We start from the raw sequence: 18905 nt of genomic DNA on the forward strand, positions 1-18905 counted from the left end.
GGCTGATTGAAGAGGACCCCCAAGGTTGACCCCTATCCTCCTGAGGGAGAGCACCCACACACGAATGTATACACACATGCACGCTCATACACATGTACACTCACATGAAGTTGTTGTTTGTCAATAATATCTCAACACAACTGGAAGAAATTGAAAAATCTAGCCGGGGAAAACCATTTGTGTATGCTCGCCTCTGTCCTTAAAACACAAGTGGTGGAGTTTGAACATGAGGAGGCTTTGGGGCTGTGCCATGGCCAGCGTTCCAGTCTAGCCCACCCGTACTGCAGAAATGCTGAAGTAGAAGAAGAGAGACATTCATTCTCCTATCAACTCCTCCTACTGGGCCAGCACGATCCGATCAATGGATAGTTTCCCACCTGGGCCAGTCATTCTGGTTTCTTGCTTAGTGATCTGACTCACATTTGTCTGAAAGATGCTGGACCCTCTTCGGGCTCTGGCCTCACACACACTCAGTGGGAGGCAGCATACAGAACCTTCCATGTGCAGTTCTTTCTGCAATGCTTGAGACAGCCGTTCCTCCTCCAACTTCTGCCTGTTCATCCCAACCATCTCCCCAGGGCAATTCATCTACAGAGAAAGGACGAACATGCAGCTGAGTTACTAGAGCAGAAGGGGACTGACTGATCCTTCCAGAAAGCAACTGACTAACCCAAAACATTAGAGGAGGCCATGTGCTTGGAGAAACCACCAAGATCAGCAGGGTAGGGGTGCCTATAAGGACCAGGCTGGGGAGCCTAGTAGGCTCCATCCTTGTCTCACTCTTCACAGGGGCTAGAAAGGCAGCCTGCCTCCCTTCCTGACTCAGCTGTGCTGTCACCCACAGAGCCATTATCTTTTCTGATTTTATCTTTACAATCATCACCATCACCATCATCATCATCATCATCATTACTGCAGTTGCATTGCGATATTTTTGACAAATGAAGACTTCAGGGCTGGTGAGATGGCTTGGTTGGTAAAAGCACAAACCTGAGATCATGGGTTGGATCCCTAGGGACATGGTAGAAAGAGAGAAAGATCCTCAAGAGTTGTCTGTTCTCTGATTTTCCCATGAATGCCAGGGCATCACATGCATACACACACACACACACACACACACACACACACACACACACACACAAATAAATAATTGTAAGAAAGCTGTATGTATTTAAGGCATACAAATGTGATGATTTTATATGAATATATATATTACAAGTTAATATACTCATACATCCCATATATATGTGTATTAGTACACAAATATACATTCCATCATAATTTCATGTATATATCCATATATTCCATCACTCTTACATATATCTCCATATACTCCATTACTCTTACATATACTCATTTAATCACAACTTTTATTATGTAAACATGCATATTTATGAAATTTGATTGCTTACATATAAAATTTATATTTGGTGATTTTGGAAAACATCTGCTTCTAAATGATTGGTCTTAACTAGTTTCTCCCAGAACTGTATAAGAAAAGAATAGCCTGATTCATCTGGACGGCCAATCACTTCATTTCCTGCCTCCTTTCAGCCTGCCAATCCCTGGTAGTCCGTTCACGGGACACAAATATGTATTGAACATTTAAGGGCACCTACTCTGCTCCCGTCAGCCACAGTGCCCGGCACGATCAGATCTGTAAGTTCTGCGATAGCAAAGACAGGAAAGGAGGGTAAAGGAAATGGGGGTGGGGGTGGGGAACTAGGTTCTCAGACCTTTCCTTAAAACTTCCACCGCCCAAAGTGACTTCTGTACCATCCCGGAGAACATCAACTCTGCCATTGAGGAAACTAGATGTGGATGCTGCTGTCCCGGAAAGGCGGGCCCAGCGGACCCGCCCCCTCTCTCCTGCCCCTGGCACGGGCCAGTGACTCGGTGGCTGGCACCCAGCTGCGGTCGCACCCTGGAAGGGCACGAGCCCCTACCCCAGTGTTGATTCCCCAGCACCCGGTGTTGCCCAAGGCGCAGGGTGGCTCCTCCCCGGGGACCCTCCCCTTTGGGTCGCGTCACTCTCCCCTCCCCTGGGTCCGGACCCCAGCGGCTTCCAGCGCCTGAGCCTCGCTGGGACAAGACGCGGCCACCTGTTTAGGAGCCGCGGACCTCGGGCATCGTCAGCCCAGGTCCCCATGGAGTTGCGGGTCGCCAACGCCAACGGCAGCTGCGAGAACGGTGGGTGCGTGCGACTGTAAGGGGACCTGGGAGGGCGCTGAGCTTCTCACCTTGCTCCCACCAAACTCGTCAACTTCTCACTTGCTGGGGCCGCAAATTAGGGGTGGTGGTAGTCACCGTCAGATTCTCACCCGGTTCCCAAACTGTCCTGAAGATCCGGTCTGGCGGAGATGTCGCCTCCCCACTGGCAGCCGCGGGGATGCTGAGGCTAGCTGAGAGGAGGAAAACAGAGCGCATGGGGCAGGTGGTCCTGTGAAAAGGCTGGGGTAGAGGACTCAGGGGTAGTGTTGGGTCCCTGCAGGTACCTGCCCATATATCTTTCCATCACCCAAAGCAGAGAGTAGAGGGACAGAGAGGTTCCCCATCTCCAAATCCACACAAAACTTTTTGGAAAGGGAGAGAAATGATCAGGAAAGAACCTTGATTTTCTAGTGTATTCTTAACTATGTAGACCATGGCCCTTCCCTGAACTATCCCATTTAATCGCAGAAGCAAACTCTAATAAGCAGGCCGCTGGGTTTTTGTTGTTGTTGTTGTTGTATTTAGACAAAGTCTTGCTAAATTGTCCAGTATAGCTTCAAATGTGTGATCCTCCTGTCTCAGTACACCTCGGCAGGGGAATACTAGTGTATGCCACTGGGCCTAGATTTTGTTTTAAAATTTATTACTAGTGTGCATGTATATGAGCATGCCTGTGTGTGTCTGAGCATGCATGGGCGGACGCATGTGTGTGCGTGCATGCATGCGTATGTGTGATGCATGGTGTGTACTTATGTGCGTGAGTGCTATCTATACTGAGGATATGGAGGGCAGAGGACGGCTTTGTGCAGTGAATTATCTCCTCCTGCCGTTATGGAAGTTCCAGGGCTCAGGATCAAAGGACTTTACCCAAGGAACCATCTTCCCAGCCCTAAGCCTAAGTTTTTAAAACTTTTTTGTTGTTGTTGTTGTTGTTTGTTTTTCTGTTCTTTTCCTTTGGATTTTTTTTCCCTTTTTCTCTTTTCTATTTTGCAATGATGGAAATTGAATCCAGGGCCTTGTACAAGCTGGGAAGGGATGCTAACACTAGCCTTCATCCCCAGGCATTTTGTTGAAGCGTCACTGTGCCCATTCTAGAGATACAGAAACAGAGGCTCTGGCAGGGCTAATAGTTTGCTCCAGGTAACACAGTGGGGAATGTGAACCACTTCTTGGGTTCAGACTCCTGAACCCACACTGCTGCCATCCTTTGTTCCATCTGGAACATTCTCCATGTGCCTCCTGCCTTGGAAGTGCAGCCTGTGCGGTGTCCTGAGGTCCCTAATTTCTGCCCTTCTTCAGCGAAGCCAGCTCCTGGTGTTGACTGACCTTAGTCTCCTTTTCAGCTTCACCCCTTAACCCAAGGCAGAGGGCATTCCTAGTTCTAGAACATTCTAGAGTAAAAGATAGATTATCAGCTTGGTACCCCCTTTTTCAGATATGTACCCACTCTGAATTGAGTTCCCTTTGGTCATCAGCTCTCTCTTTATCTCTTTACTGTGCTGGGAGAATTTGACTTCATCAGAGGTGCTGAACTGGGGGCTGGGGTGCTGAAATGAGCCCCCTGCCTCCACCCACTAGCAGTGAGACTAGAAGAAGCAGGGGAAAGGTGAGAAGCAGACTCTGGCTTACTGCCTGCATTTCCTGGACTCAGGGAACTCCCCAGATGAGGCTCTTGGGCAAGGATGCCCCGAGCTGGTGGAACAGGAGAGAGCATGCAGAACCAGTCTGGTTAGGCCCCCGAGATGATGACTTCTTGTCTCATTGTCCCATGGTGGAAAGACAGAGGTCTCATAGCACAAGACACACAGATACCCCCTGGTGGATTTCAGTCCCAACTCCAGCAAATCTTCATGGGACCTCAGTTTCCCCCAAGAATATAAGAGGATTAGACCATCTGTTGGGGGTTTTGTGGTTGTTTTCCATTTTATTGCTTTTTCTACTTAGCATACAAAATAGTGGGTTTTGCTAAGACAATTTAATGCACATATGTAATTGTGACAATTGTGCCTTGTTCATATTTGCTCACCCTCCACTTTAGGCTGCCCTTCCTCCCCCTCACTATTTTTTAATGAATGCCTCCTTGTCCCCCATCTGGTACCTGGGGTGGAACCTGCAGCCTTTTTTATCCCTGGCACATCCTCTGCTTTTGAGATACACCTACTACTGAGCTACATCCGAGACCAGCTGAGTTTCCTAAAGGCCCTACTACCTCTTCTCCACGGCTCTGGGCCACGTCAGAAAGGGCAACTTTGTCCTTACTCTGCTCCACCCAGATGCTACTCCGGATGCAGGCGTGCCAAATTTCAGTCTCCCTGGCCTTGGATTTGGGACCCATCTAGACACAGAGTAGGAACTCCAGCTTGGTCTGAGAGAGGTCTGATCTGGGCTTAGGTCCTTGGCACCAGGGTCTAGGCCTTTGCCACACACGCTAGGGAGATCAGAAGCTGAAACACCTGAATTGTGGGAGGAGGGTAAACTGAGGAGTTTCGTAGGCATGTCTAAGAGAGATTCAGCTGCTGTCTCCAGGGCTGGCATGACCAGATAGACAAACTGACTTTCTACGCTTCAAGTGCAACCCCAAGTCTGAATGTTCCTAGGAAAGCTCCCCATTTTTGACTGTTTGCGACAGGTTTACGTGTCAACCCGGGACGAAGTGAAGATGGATCCCACATATCCCTGCCCCATGGGGCAAGCTGTTATCAGAGAGTGTGTAGTGATTCTGAGCAGAGACTCAGCCATCAGATGGGCATGGGGTCTACTTTTGGCTTCACCTCTCTATATTGGATGAGATCGGGTGTGTTCATGGTGGTATGACCCTAGACACATTTTTATAACAGGTATCCCTTTAAGAAGGTCACTGAACTTGACTTCTACTAAGGACCTGGAAATGGTCACTGTGACTGTTTCACTTAGTGGGTGTTAGGAGTCCTAAGGAAAACTCTTGAACAGGAGCCATGTGCACAGTAGCACTGGTTGAGGCTTGGTCATGCTTTCTTGCATTTCACTGGACTTGTGTGGCTTTGTGTTTCACTGAGGGTCTTCCCTTTGTTCCCAAGACTGTCCTTGGTGTCTGTGCCAAGGAGACCAACAAGTCGGGGGACTGGCAGCGGGTCTCGAGGAAAGAGTCAAACTGCAGACCAGACCGAGATGTCTGGGATGACAGCAGAACCAATCCGGTTACGCCCAGAAAGAGTCCCAAGGCCCTGACCCAAACACCACACATCTCAGAAATAAGTCCTAGAATGGTGAGCTTCCTCCCACAGGAAGCTCACTCACTCCTCAGTTACCTTCAGGCTGACCCAGGCCTGGGTGGGCTATCTGCCCAGTGACATTCCCACTCCACCTAGAGTTGGCAATAAAATGAAAAAGCCCCAAGTGAGCTCATGAGTTATCAGAGAGCCAACAGCCCAGAGCCTGAGAGGGGATCCCTGTGGAGGACACTGGGATGGATGTAGTGAGGGCTGAGAGCTGAGGTGGCGTCCTACCCGGTGTGGAAGACATCAGTCCCACAGGTTGGAATTCTGAAGCCAGACCATTGGTCAAGGCTTTCCAGAGGGACAGTTCTTACAGAATGAATATATATTAAAAGAATTCGTTAAATCAGCTTATGTTGCAGTAGTAACAACAGTTGTGTTGCTCCTGAGAGGTTGAGAACTGTGTAGTTACTTACTTGGTCCTTCAGGCCGCATGCCTCAGAAGTCGGGGTCCTTCAGGCCGCATGCCTCAGAAGTCGGGGTCCTTCAGGCCGCATGCCTCAGAAGTCGGGGTCCTTCAGGCCGCATGCCTCAGAAGTCGGGGTCCTTCAGGCCGCATGCCTCAGAAGTCGGGGTCCTTCAGGCCGCATGCCTCAGAAGTCGGGGTCCTTCAGGCCGCATGCCTCAGAAGTCGGGGTCCTTCAGGCCGCATGCCTCAGAAGTCGGGGTCCTTCAGGCCGCATGCCTCAGAAGTCGGGGTAGTCCTACATTGGCTGTGTCACCCTGGGGAGCCCAAGAACCTGCTAGCTGCTCTGTCCGTGAGGCTGGTCAACTGCGCAGTACGGATCTGCTGCTAAAATCCTGGAGGTTCCCGGTTCTCAGTGGATGGCAGAGTCCTAGGACATTGGTTCTGCCATCAGGGAAGGAATCAGCTGCAGGAGAAACAGAGTAAATCAACTCCAGGAAAGAGGGAAGGAGGAGTGAGCAAAAGCGGAGTAGCCTTCCTTCTGCTGTACCCTCTTTCCATCTGAAGGTGCCGCTCCCAGCGGGGGAGGGCTTCCCACATCAATTAAGACAAACAAGACAAGTCCTCAGGTGAGATTCTTTACTCAGGTGCTGCGAGTTCCCAGCAAGCTGACAGTTAAAACCAACCTCACGACCTGTGTGTCCTTGAACAAACACCGCACCCTCACAGGCTCCATTTCCTAGTCTGTGGAATGAGAATTAAAGACACTGCCTACATGACAGGAGGTCCTACAATTTGATAAGTCCGTGCAAATGAGCTATTTAGCGAGAAGACAGCTAACAGCACAGAGATTGGGGACTAGTCTTTTTTGGTTGAGATCCGATGTGTGGGTGGAGCCCTGGAGCAATAGGAATATGACATCTATGTCTGCATCAATTCCAGCGCATTTGAACCATGTTCTCGCGTCTTTGAACTGTGCCCATGTCCTCAATCTAACTCTCAACATGCTGTTCCCCCTAGGTTCCATAGTCAGTCTCTACTGCTCTTCCCAAGAGGTCCTCTGTCAGATCGTCAGAGGCATCAGCCCTGAAGAACCCAACAATGCCACCGTAATCACCTGGCAGGAGAGGGTCAGGAAGAGGTATGGCTTCTACATCGGCGTGGGCCTCGCCTTCCTCTCCTGCCTGCTCATCGGTGGCAGTGTCATCCTTAAGAAGAAAGGACTCATCCGACTTGTGGCCACGGGGGCCACCAGGGCAGGTAGGCTCCTGGGGCAGGTGGGAATGGATAAGGGGCAGCTGCGCCTGGAATGAATGACTTCCCTTCACAGGGACCTCAGGTGGGTCCTGGAGGTTTGCTGTCAACCCTGCTGAGAATCCCCACTGCCAATAACTGGATGCCGTCCTTTCCAGTTCAGTATTTCCTGAGAATTCCATGATGTACACATTAGGGTATAGACAAAGCAAAGCCTCGGGATGGAGAATCAGACACTCCAGGCTTGATCTCAGCTTGGATTCTTACCAGCCTGTCCTGCAGAAGAAGTCACAACTTCTCCTGTGAAATGGGACCACAAATGCCTCTGCCCACACACATCACAGGAGAGTCTTGCACATGCAGCCAACTGTGGTTCAGGCACTGAGCCTCATTCCTTTGGAAGACTGGATGCGATTCACTGAGACAGTTCTAGGGAAAGGACATCCCACATCATTTATCGCGTGCCTGCTGTGTACCAGGGACAATGTGAAACCTGGGACCCAGCGTCCCCGTGGCATTTCCGGTCAAGTGGGAGAGAGAGCCAGGCAATGTGAAATCCTCCTGTGATGTGCCGAGCGCCTTCGTGGGGAAGATGCAGGTTGCTAGGGGAATAGTTTATACAGGTTGCTAAGGAAATACTTTGGAGTATGTAAAGTTCGGATACAGGTACAGAAAGGAAGTATTCTGGAAAACTTGTTTCTTATACAGAGAACTGAATGAAAAGGAGGTAGCAGGGAGATGGAGAGAGAAGGCGACTCAGTGGCAGGAGCAGTGAGTGCCAAGGCTCAGAGGAGAGACTGAGCTAGAGGTGGAACCGAGGGCAATTCAGGATGGCCAGAGAGTGCAGGGGCGGATGAGCTCAACAAGGGTCATGGAAAGTGGGCTGCAGAGATTGTGATTAAGGGATTGACTGATGTTTAGGCAGGGGAGTGACAGTCTCATTTATGGGCTGAAAAGGGTCCCTGTTGCTAGGTGGAGAATGGATTAGAGTCCCAGAGAGGAACCAATGAACCCAGAGGACAGAAGTAGGCCACTGGGCCTGGAGACACTTGGCAGATTCCAGAGATAGTTTGGGGGGGAGGGGCGGAACTCACTGGCTCTGATGATTCTCCCTGCTCCCAGGGAAGGGCAGAGGGAAGTCGAGGATGACTCAGGTTTCTGACTTGAGCAACTGGGAAGCCGGTGGATGATACCCTGTTCTGCAATGAATGCAGAGGGAGAAACAGGTTTTGAGATGAGGGCCTGTTCAAGTTTGGACCTGTCCTCTGCTTATTCATCCCTTTCCCACGGGACATTGCCCTTTGGAAGCAGACCATTACAGTTCCAACTCTGGTGGCTTAACTGTTGTTAGTGGGGTTCTGGGCAAGAAATGCATTTTTATTTACCCCAATTCCCTCACTTTTAAAACAGACGAAGAATGGTAACCACTTGGCATGTGTGGTGGTGTACGCCATCTGTTCTAGTTTTCATTCATTTCTGTGATAAAACACTAGGAGCAAAACCACTTTGGAAGGAAAGAGTGCATCGTGAAGGGAAGTTGAGGCAGGAACCTGAAAGCAGGAAGAGAAGCAGAGGCTTGGAGACAGGTTACTTACTCACTGGCCTGTTCCTCATGGCTAGCTCAGCCTGCTCTTTTGCTTGGTTGGTTGGTTGGTTTTTGTTGCTGTTTTTGGTTTTTGGAGACAAGATTTCTCTGTGTAGCAGGCCTGGCTGCCCTGGAACTTGCTTTATAGACCAGGCTGGCTCAGTCTTCTGCCTTTTTATACAACCTGGGGCTACCTTTCCAGGGATGGTATCACTACATTGGGCTAGGCCCCCACATCAAGCACCAGTCAACCAAATGCTCCATAGCCTTGCCCACAGGCCAATCTGATGGGTGCAATTCCACTCCTGTAGGTCCCTCTTCCCAGTTTAGTCTGTCAGGTTGACAAAACACAAACCAGCATACCATCCCAGCACAGATGGAGACGGAAGGAGCATGAGTTCAAAGCCAGCTGCAGTTACATAGTCAAATCACCTACACAGTGAGACCCCTCATAGGAAACGGAGACGGGGAGAGGGGTTCAACAGTCCAGGGTAGAATGCTTCCACTGAGGTGGGGAAAACACCAGAAGATAAACAGATCATCTGTAATTACAAGTGCTAAGAACCATGAAGGAGGTTGGCCATCTCAAGGGGAAATTACAGGAACTGGAGGCCAGACTGGGCACCTAAGGGAAGCAGTAGAGACCGACAGTGTGGCTGTGGATTCAGGCAAACACTAGAGGAGAGCGTTCTGCACTCAGGGAGAAACTTGGTGCAAGAAAGAGTTTATCGTTCTTGAGGAATATGAAGACTATGGCAGGGGTGTTTGAAGAGGCGGGCAGGACCAACCCTGCCCATAAGGAGCAGGACTTTATCTCTGGAATAAGTGGAAGACACTGGGGTAGCTATGCATAGAAAAGGGGTATAACCCGATTTGCATTTTCCAAAACCACTGGCTGCCAGGAAAGAAACAACTTGCTATGGGAATAAGTGTGAAGTCACAGTAACTCCGTAACAAAGCGGTTGCATCCTCCTGGCCAGACATGACAGATTAGGATGCTGACAGTGCTGTGGATACATACCCAGCACTTTTTGGTGACAGAATCAGTCATCCAGACTACATGCAGAGGCCTCCTGATTTCTAGAAGGGTCATTTCCCGAGTTTCATTTAACAAGTTGCAGGGCTGTGGTGGAAGTCAAGAGTCATGCTTAGGGCAGAGATTGGGGTACATGTAAAAGATGGAAAAGATGCCAAGTGAACAGTTTAGAGGCACAGCTGAACTCAGAAGACAAGTCCAAGCCACAGATACAAAACAGGACAACTAAGAAGCAAGTCCTGGGGCACAGTTCAGGTGACAACGGCAGAACCCCACAAAGTAGCACTAACTTCTAACCTTGTGTCTATTTCCTTCTGCAGTGAATGGTGGCTATGGCTACCTGAAGGACCCGATGTGGTGGGCTGGATTTGCTACCAGTAAGTGACTTCTTTTACTACTATGAACAGTGACCTACTGATGGGTGGGATGGAGATGAAGGGAAGGGCAGATAGAACCTGTCTCTATTATAAACCCTGATAGCCCAAGGCCAACTTGCTTGGGAGAAACTTGTCCCTGTAGACAGCTTATACTGAGATGCCGTTTTCTCAGCCCAAAGGAAGGCCTCTTCTATGACGATAATGCGATAATGATGCGTGTGCACAGGCCTGGGATGTAGCTCAGTTGGGAGAGCACTTGCCTCGCATGCACAAAGCCCTGGGTTCCATCCCAAGTACCGCATACAACAGGGATGGTAGAGCGTGCCTACAATCACAGCACTCCGGAGGTGGAAGCCAATGGAGCAGAAGTTCAAGGTCAACCTCAGTTACACAGCAAGTTCAAGGCCAGGCTGGGATATCGGAAACCCTGTTTCAAATTTTTTTTTTTTGAATAAATACAAGTGTGTTCTCTCATCTGCCAAATAACTACAGGGCGCTGGTAGCTCTGCCCCTTGGTCACAGTCTTGGCCTCTATCTGGTAGACTCTGGGAACCTTAGGCAACTCCACTGTCCCATGACAATATGACTGTTTTGCTGCCTTGTCCAGATTTGTACGCTCATACATTGCTCCCGCTGTGCATCTACCCTTCTGGTTATCAAAGCTTAGTTTTTAAAATATTATTATTATTGCTATCATCATCATCAGTTGTGTGTAAGGAAGATGTTAGGCATCTTCCTCTTATGTTTTCTACTTTAGCTTTTGAAACAGGGTCTTTTACAAACCTGAAGTGCGGTTCACCATTTCTGATAGGCTGGCTGGCCAATAGTTTGCAGGATCCACATAGCTCTCCCCCACTGAGTTCAGGATTTTGGCCTTGCCACCTTTACTTAAGAGTCTGGGTCTGACCTTATCTCCAGGGAGACAGCACACGGATGGATCTTAAGGAGTGCTGGTCTTGGGTTTTAGGTACAGTTGCACACTGACAGAAACCATCTCTGCCCAGATTCTTCTGGAACGGACGTGGTGCCTTGGAGTCACACTGGCCTCTTTTCTCCTTAATTTCCTAGTGTCTGCTGGAGAAGTTGCCAACTTTGGCGCCTACGCATTTGCACCGGCTACAGTTGTCACGCCGCTGGGAGCACTGAGCGTCCTCATCAGGTCACTGTCCCCTCTTCTGCCACCTCTGGTCCTTTCCTGTTTTTGTTTTGTTGAGACCTAGATTTACCAAAGTGGGAGCAGCTACCCAGAACCCCCAAAACAGTCCATCAGTCCTGAGAAAAGGGAGCATGCTCTTGAGAGCTTCCGGCTCTTGGACTGCTGGCTGCCACGGGTCTCAGTTCCTCTCGATGAATTAATAACAAGAGCCTCGGTGTGCGTTTGTTTCTAGTGTGTATGTCTTACATGTATATGTGAGCGCGTACAGTTGTGTATACGGGTGCATTTGCATTTATGTACACGTGTGTGTGAGCTGTCTGCGGGGGACAGAGATTAGAGTTCATTGTCTTTCTTAATTAGTTCCTACATTTTTTTAATCAATGTTTCTCACTTCCTAAAGCTTCCAGTCGGTTAGGCTGGCTGCCCAATAAGCTCAGGAATCCTTCAGTCTCTGGACTCCCTAGGACCAGGATTATAGGCACATATCACTGCACATGACGTTTAAGTGGGTGCAGAGGATTTGAACTCAGTCCCTCATGCTTGCAGGGCAGGCACATTACCAATTGAGCCACAACACTACCCAAGTAGTAATCCATATGCAAACCTTTGTAGTGATAGGTTCACAGGCAAGTCTCTTAGCCAAGCCTCAATGTGCCCATATGCAAAATAGAATACTAATGATACACACTCGGAGAAATCAATGAGACAATACAAAGAATGGATGTAGAGCAAACTAGCTCCAAGCAACCATGGCTACAATAGACAGAGGGCAACTATGCATAAAGGCATCTGGATGTAGTCTGTGTACTAACTCACTTCATCCTTATATGTGTTCCCAAGACCCAGAGAGGTTAAGCACTTTGGCCAAGTTAACTTTCCAGCAGTTTCTACTTCTTGACCTATTTCTGTTCCTTGGGTGGTAGACAAACCCCCTCCTTCTACTTGTATATGTCGGCATGAAGACCCTGTAGTCAGGCCAGGAGCCATCCTATGCAGTATAATCCCAGGACCCAGGAGTTGACAGCCATGCTGTGCTGTTGCTCTCTCGGAAAAGACTTTGCAAACAATGATTTTTAAAATTAAGCATCTTAGAGCTGGTGCTGTTGCTGGGAGTAGAGCGCCTACCTGGTATGCTTGGGTTTGACTTCTAACTTCCTCGAACAACCAAAAACCAGAATACAATAAAATAATTGATACTAGGCGTTCGCACCTTTTATTGCTCCCATTCCCCCGAAGCTATGAACTAGGTACATCTGAGGAATGCTCTCATTTAGGGGCTACCTCTGGAGCCCTGACAAATCCCGGCCAAACACACCTAGAACCTATCATCTCTTCTGTTTTTCCACCTGATGACAGTTTTGCAATGTTTACAGCTGTGAGACAATGAGATTCCTCACTCTCAGCACACAACTGGCCTGGCTGCTGTTACAGCTGAGTAGAAGAGTTCCCCAAATCTGATATGTTTATAAATTCCCACTCATGGGATGTTCTGAGAGGCACGGGATTCACCACTGTCTGGCCCTGCCTGTGTAAATGCCATCAGAATCTCTCAAAAAGAACACTGTAGGTAAAATAGTTGAGTCTCGCAGCTCCCAGCTTGCTCAGTTTGCTTTCTTATCTGCCCCAGGACCACCTGCCCAGGTGTGGCACTACCCACCGTGAGCTGAGTCATTCCTCAGCAGTCATCAATCAAGAAAATGACCCACAAGCTTGCCTACAGGCCAAGACTTTTGGATGCTACCTAGGTTCCAGGGCATCATTCACAAAACACTTTTAATGTGAACTAATGCCACCTTCATAAAGCAAGTGAGCTCACGATTCATTTCTAGCCTGCCCAGTCCCCCTTTTCCTTCCCTCATCTAGAGGATCAGAAGGGAACAGAAATCATATCATCAAGGAGCTGGAAGGATCTTGCTCAGTAAAGACTCCGGAAAGCATAGAGGTTCTCTCTAATGTAGAGGAAAACCTGTCGGCTTTGCAGTAAGATCAAAGTCCGTTCAAAACCTGCTTTTGCCACTTAACAGTTAAAGGACTTTGCTAAGTCATTTCAGCTTCTACGAGCTCAGCTTTTTCATCTGTAAATTGGGAGCAGTTATCTGTTAATTCACAGATTTGTCAGATTAACTCTGACACGGGACATGTTAGGAAATGCACGCCCCAAGACATGGTGTCCATAATTATCATCGTGGTGGTTTATATTGGCATATGTAAGTGGAAGAGAAATGGATTTATTCTCTATGACCTAAGGAACAGAAATGGGACAAGGAATAGAAAGTACCAGAAAATGCATTTGGAGTGAATACATAGTATGAACTTGCAATGTGCTCACTTGGCTTGTTCCCGGCTACCAGACGCATATGAGCCATGGTTGCAAAACATCTCCTAGCAATGTTATGGGACAGTACTGTAGAAGGAGCTGTGGGCTGCGGCCTGGCTCCTGCATGGTTAGCTTTACACCCGAAATAACAACTGCCTGGCCCATTAGCTCTAGCCTCTTACTAGCAAACTCTCATATCTTGATTAACCCATTTTTAATAATCTGTGTAACACCACGAAGTGGTGTCTTACCGGGAAGATTCTAGTGTACGTCCATCTTGGGCTGGAGCTTCATCGCATCTGACCCAGAGAGTAGAGGCATAGTGGTTACCTCACTTCCCTCTTCCTCCCAGCATTCTCTTCTGTCTACTCCACCCACCTAAGGGCTGGCCTATCAAATGGGCCAAGGCAGTTTCTTTATTAACCAATGACCTTCCTCCATCACAATACATTCAGTTGGTAGGGAGTCAGACAAGAGTAGCTTGAAAACCTCTTTTAACCTGTCTTAGTTTGCTTTCTATTACTGTGATGAGACGCCATGACCAAAAGCAAACTGGGGAGGAAAGAGTTTATTGGGCTTACAAATTACTGCCCCTCATGGGGGAAGGACAAGGCAGGACCTCAAGACAGGAACTCAGAGGCAGAAACTGAAGCAGAAACTGGAGCTTGCTCCTCCAGGCTTGCTCAGTTTGCTTTCTTACACACCCCAGGCCACCTGCCCAGGAATGGTACACCCCCCCCCAGGGGTCTGTGCTGATCCACATCCACCATCAATCTAGAAGATGCCCCACAGGCTTGTCAACAGGTCAGTCTGATGGGGGCATTGGATCAGCTGAGGTTGCCTCTTCTCGGATGACTCTAGATTATGTCAAGTTGACAATAAGCCAACCAGGACACAAACCTTTGGTTTGTGAATGGTTTCCATTTCAAAAACCAAAGAGATCTGTGTCTGTTTCTACTCTTCCTGCACACATTCCAACCCCCAAGAAATAAGTTTCTGCTTTGGAAATTTCGGGGTTAGAAGGAAGGACTCTAGGAAGGTCTCCACAGAGAGGAGTGAATTTTGGACTGCTGTCTCCCCTAAGTCTTTACTCGCCCCCTTGTGTCTTTTGTGGGGCTGCGACAGGTATCCTCACTCACTCCCTTTCTCCCATACCCCTGTACAGTGCCATCTTCTCCTCCTATTGCCTGGGGGAGAGCCTGAATCTCCTGGGGAAGCTGGGCTGTGTGATCTGCATGGCTGGCAGCACAGTGATGGTCATACATGCCCCCAAGGAGGAGAAGGTCTCGACTGTTGTGGAGATGGCTTCCAAGATGAAAGACACAGGTGGGTTCCAAGCACTGGGTTGGCAGAAAACACGGCGGGGGGGGGGGGGGATGAATAATTGGGCTTTGTCCATCTCAGTACTGCCCCCTTGAGGAAGAGGTGAGCAACAGAAAGGAAGTTGGGCAGTACCGTTAGCAAGGCTTCCTGGAGCACTGTAAACATGTACCATTTATATCGTTCATTATATGCAAGCACGTCTCTAAATACACGTGTTTTTTATTATAGAAACATCTTATGCAAGAATATGCATTATTTTATAAAGCAGCTCTACAAGGAAAAAAAAATCCCCCCTTTGATCCCTTTTTACAAAGACTTCTGCTTCAGTTTCTGCCTTAAACTAAGGTCTCAGAGTTTAATAACTTGCATGAGTTATTCAAAGGTCTGAAGCTGAGGTTAGAACCCACATGTGTCAGACTGTGAGTCCAGGTCCCTAGATACTGTCTGCATCCCTCCCTGAATGATTCCTGTCCCTCCTTCCTGAAGGGTTCATCATATTTGCCGTCCTTCTGGTGGTGTCCTGCCTCATCCTTATCTTCATTGTCGCGCCGCGTTATGGGCAAAGGAATATCCTCATCTACATCATCATCTGCTCTGTGATTGGATCCTTCTCCGTGACTGCGGTCAAGGGTCTGGGTGTCACCATTAGGAACTTCTTCCAGGGCTTACCTGTGGTGCGGCATCCCCTGCCCTACATCCTGTCCCTCATCCTGGGGCTGTCCATCATCATTCAGGTCAACTTCCTCAACCGGGCCCTGGATATTTTTAACACCTCCCTGGTCTTCCCTATCTACTATGTTTTCTTCACCACGGTGGTAGTGGCCTCCTCCATCGTCCTCTTCAAGGAGTGGTTTACCATGTCTGCTGTGGACATTGTGGGTACCCTGTCTGGCTTTGTCACCATCATCTTGGGTGTTTTTATGCTCCATGCTTTTAAGGATTTGGACATCAACCAAATCAGCTTGCCGCACACGCACAAAAGCACAACTCCCACCCCCGCCCCAGAGCCCACGGTCATTAAACTAGAAGATAAGAATGTCCTTGTGGACAACATAGAACTTGCCAGCACACCATCACCGCAACAGAAGCCCAAAGTATTTATGATCCACTCTTAAAGCCTGGAAATACCTGAGTAAGAGGAGGTGCCCGATGGTCCAGACTGACCTCTCAAGTTCAAAACCACCAGGTTACTTTCAGCACATCTGTTGCCAAGGGCTATCTATTTTTGAGATGTTCTTTTATACCTCACTGCTGTTTCTAGAAGGAAAAAAAAATCCCTACCCACTAAGGTAGGGGTAGCAAGACTTCCTAGAGATACAGCCCTGGCGACTAAATTCACTACTTTCTGTTGGAGCCAGCAAGTCCCCAGAGCCTCTTCCCTCTGGTTCCCTCGGCACCATCTCTGTGTTGTTGGGGAAGAAGAGAGAATCTGACCTTCTGAATGTAGCCCAGCTCAAGAACTGCCCTCAGATACTGGTTGTCAAAAAATCCTTCACACCAATTGACCTGTTGAGCTGGACTTAGCCCAAGAATGAAATTCGTGGAGGTCTGCAGAGCAACCTGTGTGCCCCAGCATCCCAAGGTGCACGGCAGGTGCCAGGTAGCCTGATGTTTCCTGGAGATAGAAGCAAGACCCCAGCTGACCGTCTTACTGTGAAAGCCACCTGATGTCTCAGGGAAGTTCCAATGAGTCCATTCTCCAAGCACTCCAGCCTGGAGGTTGTATCTTGCTGTCCATGCCCCAAGTGGCACCGTCACCCTTCCCTCTCTCTGTCTGTCCCAAGATACCAGTCACTGTCGCATGCACACTGTAACCTTAGAACTCAACAAGAGCAGGGATGTCTCCTTGCCCAGCTCTGCTGGCCAACCCCGTGTTCACCTAGCCTCCCCTGGGAATAGAACAGTATTGTGCGGTCACTCTGGAATTTAGCAGAATGTGACTTCTTTGCATCAAGGAGTGGACCATAATATGACTTGGGGAGGAGGGGGAGAGTATGAGGAACAATGCCAAGGTTGGAAGGATGGGGTTATGGACTCTCTGGAAACCTGGAAGTAACTTTTGGGCTGACTCTAAGACCCAAGTGAGAACCCAGGCCAAAAAAGGCGTGGGGAAATTCCTGAGCCATAGCTCATGGAATTGGTTTTGAATCTCAGTAACCAAGTGGGAGTGTAGGATTGGTGTACTTTGGTGGCCCAACTGGGCCTGAGTCTATGTCTGTTGACAAAACTAGCTGCCCACACTGGAAGTAGCCTGCCATGACTCTTCCTCCATCACTTGCTCTGGGGACCATCTTTGGTGATCTCATACTTGGCGTGCACAGACAGCAGTTGAAGAGAGAACTGGGATCCTTTTCTTCCCAGCTGCTTCCAGCTGTGAAAGGAGGGACCACAAGAAGGTGAAGTCAGAAGCCAGTGTGTGGGAAAAAGGGGACTTGATCCTCATTGCAGATAGGGTCCTGGTCAAGCTCCCTGCCTGTTTGCCTGATCCCCTAAGGGCGACCACACCCATGTCAAACCCTTTCTAGCTTTGAACAAGTTCTTAGGGCAGATCAACACTCTGGGCCCCTGTTCCTTCCATCTCCAAATCCCCAGTGTTTTAATGAATGTGGATTTCTGACTGTAACTGAGATCCAGGCAACACATTGGATCTCGGGGATGGCAGTCAGCTGAGGGTTCCGAGAGCCTGGGCTCTGGGGTCAAGAATAAAGACTTCAGAGTGCGTTTACTTGACAAATGTCTTCTTCTTTGAACACAGAGCAAATTCACACCACTGTTCCCTCTAACGTGATAGGAAGCCAATCCACACCACTGGTCCCTCTAACATGATGGGAAGCCAATCCACACCACTGGTCCCTCTAACGTGATGGGAAGTCAATCCACACCACTGGTCCCTCTAATGTGATGGGGAGCCAATCCACATCACTGGTCCCTCTAACGTGATGGGAAGCCAATCCACACCACTGGTCCGTCTAATGTGATGGGGAGCCAATCCACACCACTGGTCCCTCTAACATGACAGGAAGCCAATCCCTGATCTCTGAAATTCCAAGCAAAGCCCTCCCGTGTCTTTTTACATTTCTGCCCTCACTCAAGTGGGGAAGGACGCTGTTGGAGTGGCTGCTTCTGAAGACGACACCTCAGCTAATGCCTGAGCCCTTACTCGGCTCCAGGCATAGCTAAGAGTTTATGATACACCAAGGATGCTTTCCCAGCACTCATGTGAGGTCACTGCCTTAGCTAAGGTTTCTGTGGCTGTGAAGAGACGCCATGACCACAGCTACTCTTATAAAGAAAAACATTTCATTGGGGGCTGGCTTACAGGTTCAGAGACTTAGTCTATTATCTTCAGGGTGGGAAGCATGGTAGCTTGCGGGCCGACAGGATGCTGGAGAAGGAACCAAGAGTTCTACATCTGGATCCGCAGGCAGCAGGAAGAGAGTGAGCCACTGGGGCTGCAACCTTAAAGCCTGTCCCTTTCCCCCAGTGACACACTTCCTCCAATAAGGCCACACCTACAATGCCCTGTGCCTATGGGAATCACTTTCATTCAGATCACCACAATACCCCCCCCCATGGAAAAAAAAACAGTGCCAAGAGTCCTGCATGGGCTAATCCCTCAGTGAGTATTCCTTCCTCCTGTGGTTATTAGTTTTAGAAAACCTCAGAACTGAGGTTGTACATAAGAGAGTATGATGAGGGGGAGGCACCAGTAGTATATGGTGTTTTCACACAGGCCCAGGGAATCTGCCCTGCACAGCCTGGCCCTCCTGCACCTGCCCCTGCAGCCCAAGAGACCCTCACCAAGTCTCCCACCTTCATTAGAACACACCCCTTAGTAAGGAGAGATGGTAGCATAGCATCTCAGCCCCCTTCTAAAGAACATACTAGAATCTCAAGATCATTAAAGCCCTTGATAATCCAAGATCTAATGAAGCCAGACCATCTTCTGCACTGGAACAGCAGGCAAGCCTCTCTGCTGGCCATGG

The 18905-nt window shown here is 49.0% G+C and overlaps 1 protein-coding gene across 3 annotated transcripts; it reads left to right on the forward strand.

Annotated features, from left to right (window-relative positions):
• Positions 1 to 1624: 1624 nt before the first annotated feature.
• On the forward strand, positions 1625 to 17648 carry Nipal4 (NIPA like domain containing 4). Of its 3 annotated transcripts, XM_075992852.1 has the most exons (7): positions 1625 to 1659; positions 1765 to 2190; positions 6892 to 7131; positions 10067 to 10123; positions 11192 to 11282; positions 14762 to 14922; positions 15406 to 17648. In XM_075992852.1, the coding sequence occupies exons 2-7, from the start codon at positions 2148 to 2150 to the stop codon at positions 16032 to 16034; spliced, it is 1221 nt and encodes a 406-aa protein (XP_075848967.1). In that variant the 5' UTR covers positions 1625 to 1659; positions 1765 to 2147; the 3' UTR covers positions 16035 to 17648. The 3 variants fall into 3 exon arrangements, with proteins under 3 accessions (XP_075848967.1, XP_075848969.1, XP_075848968.1); XM_075992854.1 differs by lacking the exon at positions 1765 to 2190 and having other exon boundaries at positions 1631 to 1659; XM_075992853.1 differs by having other exon boundaries at positions 1632 to 2190.
• The last annotated feature ends 1257 nt before the right edge of the window (positions 17649 to 18905 follow it).

The sequence above is a fragment of the Microtus pennsylvanicus genome, chromosome 11 (assembly GCF_037038515.1).
Source record: "Microtus pennsylvanicus isolate mMicPen1 chromosome 11, mMicPen1.hap1, whole genome shotgun sequence".
Lineage (NCBI taxonomy): Eukaryota > Metazoa > Chordata > Mammalia > Rodentia > Cricetidae > Microtus > Microtus pennsylvanicus.

Bases quoted from the DNA above. Each gene is read 5' to 3' on its own strand.
- Nipal4 (XM_075992852.1), top strand. From the start codon at position 2,148: ATGGAGTTGCGGGTCGCCAACGCCAACGGCAGCTGCGAGAACG. The intron at 7,132-10,066 runs GTAGGCTCCTGG...TTCCTTCTGCAG, and splicing joins CACGGGGGCCACCAGGGCAG to TGAATGGTGGCTATGGCTAC. The intron at 14,923-15,405 runs GTGGGTTCCAAG...TCCTTCCTGAAG, and splicing joins TTCCAAGATGAAAGACACAG to GGTTCATCATATTTGCCGTC.